At 51.4% G+C, this 6245-nt stretch overlaps 1 protein-coding gene across 2 annotated transcripts in view; it reads left to right on the top strand.

Moving 5' to 3' along the window:
* Positions 1 to 2288, top strand: part of Irf1 (interferon regulatory factor 1) — a 7869-nt gene extending 5581 nt beyond the window's left edge. For both annotated transcript variants that reach the window (XM_023713199.1, XM_004629337.2), the window contains 2 exons: positions 465 to 600; positions 1296 to 2288. In XM_023713199.1, the coding sequence (XP_023568967.1) occupies positions 465 to 600; positions 1296 to 1420 (261 nt within the window). In that variant the 3' untranslated portion in view covers positions 1421 to 2288. The remainder of the gene's footprint in view (positions 1 to 464; positions 601 to 1295) is intronic.
* Positions 2289 to 6245: the final 3957 nt, after the last annotated feature.

The raw sequence follows: 6245 nt of genomic DNA, 5'->3' as shown, positions 1-6245 counted from the left end.
GCGTAGCCAGGGAGATAGCTCAGTAGAATAAGCGCTTGTCTGGCAAGCGCAAGGGCCTGAGTTCAATACCTAGTTCTGCAAAAAAACAAAACAAACAAAAAAAAAGATATAGGCGTAGTTATGATTAGAGCTGTCTTTTCTTTCTTTTCTTTATTTATTTATTTATTGGTACTGGGGATTGAACTCGACCTTGTGCTTCCCAGGCAGGCACTTTCGTGTCTTTTCTTGTTCCACTAGCCCTGCTTTAAGCTGCATTCCTGCCCACTGTTTCCTTCCACAGCAGAGGGAAGCCTGGAGACTCTGGGCTCCGGAGGAAGTGAAGGGGGCGGAGAAAGCTACCCGAGGGCGGAGCCTTCAAGCATTTCTGCCTCCCCGCACTGAAGGGTGTGGTGCTGGCCGGAAGTACAGGCTGCAGGGCGAGCCTATGATGGAGGGCGGCTGACCGCTTTCCCCCCTTCCCCCAGCTCCTGGAGCAGTCGGAGTGGCAGCCCACGAACGTGGATGGGAAGGGGTACCTCCTCAACGAGCCTGGAGTCCAACCTACGTCAGTCTATGGAGACTTAAGCTGCAAGGAGGAGCCAGAAATTGACAGCCCTGGGGGTGAGAAGCCCTTGGAACCTGTAGCTTTTCTGGCCTTTTTTGCTTTGCTGTACAGGGGATTGAATGCAGGGCCTTTGCACTGAACTACCTGCCCAGTCTGTCTGTCTGTCTGTCTGTCTGTCTGTCTGTCTTTTTTTTTTTTGGTGGTTGTTGCTGGCTCAGTCTGCCCCAGGGGCAGGGCTGGCGCAGCATGTGGTGCTGCAGATCAAACCTCGGTCCCTGTGCTTGCCTAAGCTTGCCTAAGCAGGCGTTTTACACTGCTAGGCTATCTTGCAGGCCCTGCCCAGTCTTTCTATTTTTTATATTTTGAGACAGATTTTCAGCCATTCTGTTGCCTGGGGATGGTCTGAACCTGTGGTCCTCCTGCCTCTGCTTCCCAAAGTGCTGGGAGGATAGGCATAGGTCTTTATGAGACCTATGCCTATCCTGGAGAAAGGAGGCCTCCTCATGGGGAGGGGTGATACTTGGGGGCAGGGCCAGGTAAACCATCCTTCTCCCAGTGTTGATGGGTATAGACATCCTGGGGGTAGCTGCTTCTCTGAGTGTACCTAAAGATGAATGGGTGTTTGCTGCTGAAGTGTAGACAGCAGGGCCGTGTTGGTGGCATTGAGGGACAGAGCTATGGAGAGGTGCCATGGGGAAGCCATCTTACCTCCCTATGCCCCTCCTCATACAACTTTGCTCCCCCCTGCCAGGTGACATCGGGCTGAGCCTGCACCGCGTCTTCACCGATCTGAAGAACATGGACCCCAGTTGGCTGGACAACTTGCTGCCCCCCGTCAGGCTGCCCTCCATCCAGCCCATACCCTGTGCACCGTAGCTGGACCCCAGCCCTTCACTCCTAGGCAATCAGGACCTGGTGTCATGGTGGCTGTGTGCGGAAAAGCTGGACCCTGTGACCCCTGAGTGTGGCAAATCAAGACTACTCTGCGAGAACAGCACCTTCCCCCCTTGGGTCAGTGGCTACTCAGGACTTGCAGGCTGGGGCCCAGGCTTGTCCTGTGGGGTGAAGCTGATTTAGCCTCTTGGGAAGATGGCAGAGGTTCTGAGATGGTGACTCCGGTGGAGACTGGGACAGGAGTGGCCTCCTACTGGAGAGGGTCTCATGGTCCTGAGCTGGTCCCCAGGAAATAGATCGGTGATCTTAGAAGAGCACAGCGCCAAGCCCAGGCTGGCTCCGCCTAAGAGACAATTGCACTAATTGAGTCTTAGTCCCAAAGACGCACCTTCCTTCCCAGCTGCGCCCCGGGGACTGTTCCAAAGCCAGTGAAATGTGAAGGAAGAAGGGATCTGGTGTGGTGGCACCCCGCAGCCCCAGAGCAGCCCTGCTCCCTGTTCCCTCCTCTGGCCGAGGGCTTGGGAACAAACACGGCACTTTCTTGTGGACCTTGCCACATTTCTCATCTGAGGTGTACACTAATGTTTGCCCCCAGCTCTTGGCCTTTGTGTTTATTTATGTAGTGCCTTGCCCAGTGCCCACCACCCCGCTGAAGCCCTGGCGCTTCCAGGGAGGGATGTGTGAGCGCCTTGGTGTGACAGAATTGGAAATGCCATCAAACCACCAAGTTGTCTGTGACCAAATATGGACACGTGTGTAAATATGTACATTTATCTTTTTATAAGAAGTGCCTTGTTTATAAGGGGCTTGGCCTTTCATTTACAAGGAGATTATAGTTGGTTTTACTTTCTATGGAGACTGGCGGACTCATTCCGGGCACTGCCTGTGTCTGTTAGTCCTTTCAGTTATGGTCAGAGAAGGTGGCTGGAGGAGGGGACCCTCTTGCCGCAGAGATGTGCTCCTGTAACCAGTTTGCTTGGCCTTGACTTTACAGCCGCAGCTAGGAGTTGACTGTGAGCCCAGGGGCATGGGGCACCAGGGTTGAGGAATGTTCCCTGGACTGCGTGTCCTGAATATGTAGGTGCCACTTCAGAAAGTGCAATAAGCAAGCACGTGCCCGGCAGGCACAAGGGCCCGAGTTCAATCCCTGGTTCCACCAAAAAAAAATGCAATAGGGAGGCCCAGGAAGCGGCTAAGAAGTCCCTGAGGCTGCGGTGGCCATGTGCCAACTGAGGATTGAGCAGCGGCTGGCAACACGGGAACTGCATTTTACATTGCAGTAAATGGCCCCATGTGGCCGGTGGCTATGACTGGGCAGTGTTGGTGGATACTAGCAGGGAGCAGACCTTGATGAAGAGCTTGGAGGTTGGAGGACATGAGATGGCCTGAGGGCTATTATCTACTTGCCAGCTGGAAAACTTACTACTGAAAAGCCAGTAATGATGGTGCTAGATACAGAGCCCATCCTTGCCCTCATCTCCATCTGGGAGGTTTATATTGTAATCCCACAGATAGATCATGGGAATCCCACCAAGTTAATTCCAATCCACCACTTCCAGTGCAACCCACAGTAAGAATAGAGACTAAATGTTATAATTATGGGGAGCCAAGGAATCCTGAGCCCATCCATGGTGATGGCTGTCCAGCATAAAGGCCTTAACCTAGGGCCAAACCTGTGTTTTATTCAGTCATGGAGGAGTGGCTTGAGAATGGCAAGGAGTGGGTGAGGGCTGTGAGCTGGGCTAGGTAGGAGGCCTGCATTTGCCTCTGTCAAATGCAGAGAAGGATATGCAGACGTGATTTGCATTATACTATTGAGTATCTAATGTTTTGGGGCTCTAGCGCTTCAGCCCAGATGTGTAATCTTTCATGCCCCAGGAAGTCAGCCTCTATCTTTGTTCCATCCCAGCTGATGGCATGGAGCACTGGCTCTTCCTCCTGTCTCAACCCAGCTTATTAAAGAGCAGCAGGTGTGGGTTATCAGGGAAACACGTGTACAGTCTTAAAAGACTACCACCAGCACCTTGGCTAGACCGATATGCATTGCTCAAAGCCAACTGAAGGGACAAAGAGAAGTCCTAGCTGGCTCTGTACATAACAGTGCATGGAAGCAGGGTGAGGCACAGCCAAGATGGAGGCGACTGCTCTTTAAGGGCGCGTCGTCCAGGGGGCCCCTCCACACTGAATTGGTATTCCAGCCCTGCCATGTACTATGAGGCCTCGCCACGCATGAAGTCATCAAGACTTGAGTGACCATGCGTGTAGATTTTTTTTGAAACTCGCATAGTGCACACAATCACGCTTATCAGCATACTTGATCAGTATCTGAGAACCATAAGGAATTAGTATATGACAGGCCCTCTTAGAAGAAGGCCCAAGTGACAGAATAAACAAAGGTCTATAGACTGGGCTTTGCCCTCTTCCTGGTCTCTGGCATGAATGGCACCCAGTGGGCAGTAGAGCAGGTGGCTGGTGTCAGTGATTCCACTTAGAACAGGGTTATGGCAGGGAAAGTTGATTGGGGATACCAAAGCTCTGGGGATGCATCTTCCATGTTCTCCCAGACACCCCTGGGACTGTGGCCTCAGGGGGACCAGTGCTCTGGAAGCAGAGTGGTCCCTTGGTAGGAAAGGGAGGCTGATGGAGGAAAGGAAAACCAGAAGATGGGTAGGAGTCAGTCATACTCTGCCAAACTTAGGAAATGGACTTAGTGAGTACTCTTACCCTGGTGTTGCAACAAGTCCCAAGCGCAAGCCCTGTCCATCATAAGGTCCACTTGGATTTTTCAAGAGTAGCCTCCCCTGGGGGCAGGGAGATGGACACTAGCCTTTTCTAGCTCCTCCAGCCCTTGTTATGAACTAGATCATGGAGGTTAAAACTTCCTATGGCCTCTACCTAGGGTTATGTAGTAGGTGTTGGCTGGGGTGATGGTGTGAAGCCTCAGTAATGGAGAGAAGGGATGCAGCCCCTAAGAGTAGGGTCCGCTTCTGATTATTCTCCTTCACCTTCAACCTGATCCCTGAGGAAGGGCAGATGTGGGGTGATGAAGTCCCAGGCAGCTATGGAAACCTTCCAAGTTGTAATAAGCAAAATTCACCATGTGTGTATTACCAGAACACAAAAGGAATTATGCTGGTTTGCAACCTCCAGGTCAGGAAACCTGATCTTTTTTTTTTTTTTGATCTTTATTTGTGTGTGTATTTGGTACAGGGTCTCACTACGCAGGTCGGACACGCAGTGATTGTCCTGTCTCAGCCTCCCCAGCCCTGGGATTGCAGGCATGCACCACCACACCTGGTTTTGGTGGCTGGCATGGTGGTCCAGGCCGGCATGGCATGTGGTACCAGGAATCAAGCCCGGGTCTTTGTGCTTGCCAGGCAGGCGCTTACACCGCTGAGCTATCTTCCCTGCCCAGGAAACCTGATCTTTTAACTCTTGGTTCCAACCCCTTGAAGTGTCCAGAGAAGGACCCCAAAACTCTGTACCCACAATTGCAAGGCAGCTGGGTTCCAGGGAGCATGTCTAAAAGAGCATGAGTTTTTAGTTTTAGTCTACGTACTTCCAGTGGGAGCTCTTGGTTGAAGGAACTAGGAGGTCATTGAGGGAGGAGCTTCGTTGGGATTGCAGCGATATGGTCATAAATGACAACTTTCTAATGGGGTACACTACCAAAGGGGTACTCAGGTGCAGCAGCTGGCACCCATGATGGGCCAGTCTAACACAGGGCATCTCTCATGGGCCATAAGAGTTTCCTTATTTTATTCCAAAGGTGACACTTTAATTGGATTGGTTTTGTTTTTGGGGTTTTTTTTTGGTGGAACCGGGGATTGAATGACTCAGGCCCTTGGGCTTACTAGGCAAGCGCTTATTCTACTAAACTATCTCCCCGGCCCTGGATTAGTTTATTTATTCAGCTACTTGCAGTAGCATGAAAGTTAGAGGCTAATATGAAAATCATCTTTTCCCACAAAGTGAGCTCAAGGCCAGCCTGAACTGCATAGCAGCGCCTGTCTGAAAAAGATCAAAAAGGTGGGCCGGGGAGATAGCAGCAAGGTCCCAAGTTTGATCCATGGTACTGCAAAAGAAAAAGAAAAAGAAAAAGAAAAAGAAAAATCATGCCTGTTTGCCTGTTGTATCAGCTTTTTGTTGTTGTTGTAATGGAGATTGAACTCGGGACCTTAAGCTTGCCAGGTACCAGGTGCTTATGCCCCCGAGCCATCTTCCCAGCCCCAGTGTACCAACTTTCAACATCTCTCCATGCTCGTCTAGAGCGCTGCAACCACCCTGTCTCCACGGATAAGAGCGTGCTCCCTGTCGCAAAGCTTCTAGTGGGGTCTCCCAGGGCACAGCTGAAACCCTGGGAAAAGCCGTGGGCTTGCGTGGAGGGGAGTGAGGCCACGTGGCCATGGAGCCGGGTCGTGCCCGAGCAGTCCTCTGGGACCAGTGGGCCTTCTTTCACACTGCTGACATAAATCCAACATCCCTTTCTCGGATGGAGGAGGAGAGTGTGGCCAGGACAGGAGGGTGGGTGTCCCTTCTTGTAGGCGAGTTAATGCAGCCAACAAAAAGCTTTTGTCATGCTGTCCTTCCTCTTCTCCTCTTCCTTTTTCTTCTCCTCCTCCTCTCTTCCTTGTCCTTCCTTTTTTTCTCCCCATTCCCCTTCCCTTTCTGCTCCTCCTCTTTTTCCTCCTTTTCATTTTTTGCGGGGGTTTTGCTCTGCAGTTCAGACTGGCCTTGAATTAACTCACTTTGGGTTCTTTCTTTCTTTTCTGTGGAACTGGGGATTGACCTCAGGTCCTTGAGTTTG

Source organism: Octodon degus, unplaced genomic scaffold (genome assembly GCF_000260255.1).
Source record: "Octodon degus isolate 3935 unplaced genomic scaffold, OctDeg1.0 scaffold00029, whole genome shotgun sequence".
Classification (NCBI taxonomy): domain Eukaryota; kingdom Metazoa; phylum Chordata; class Mammalia; order Rodentia; family Octodontidae; genus Octodon; species Octodon degus.
This window is presented reverse-complemented; position numbering and strand designations above follow the sequence as displayed.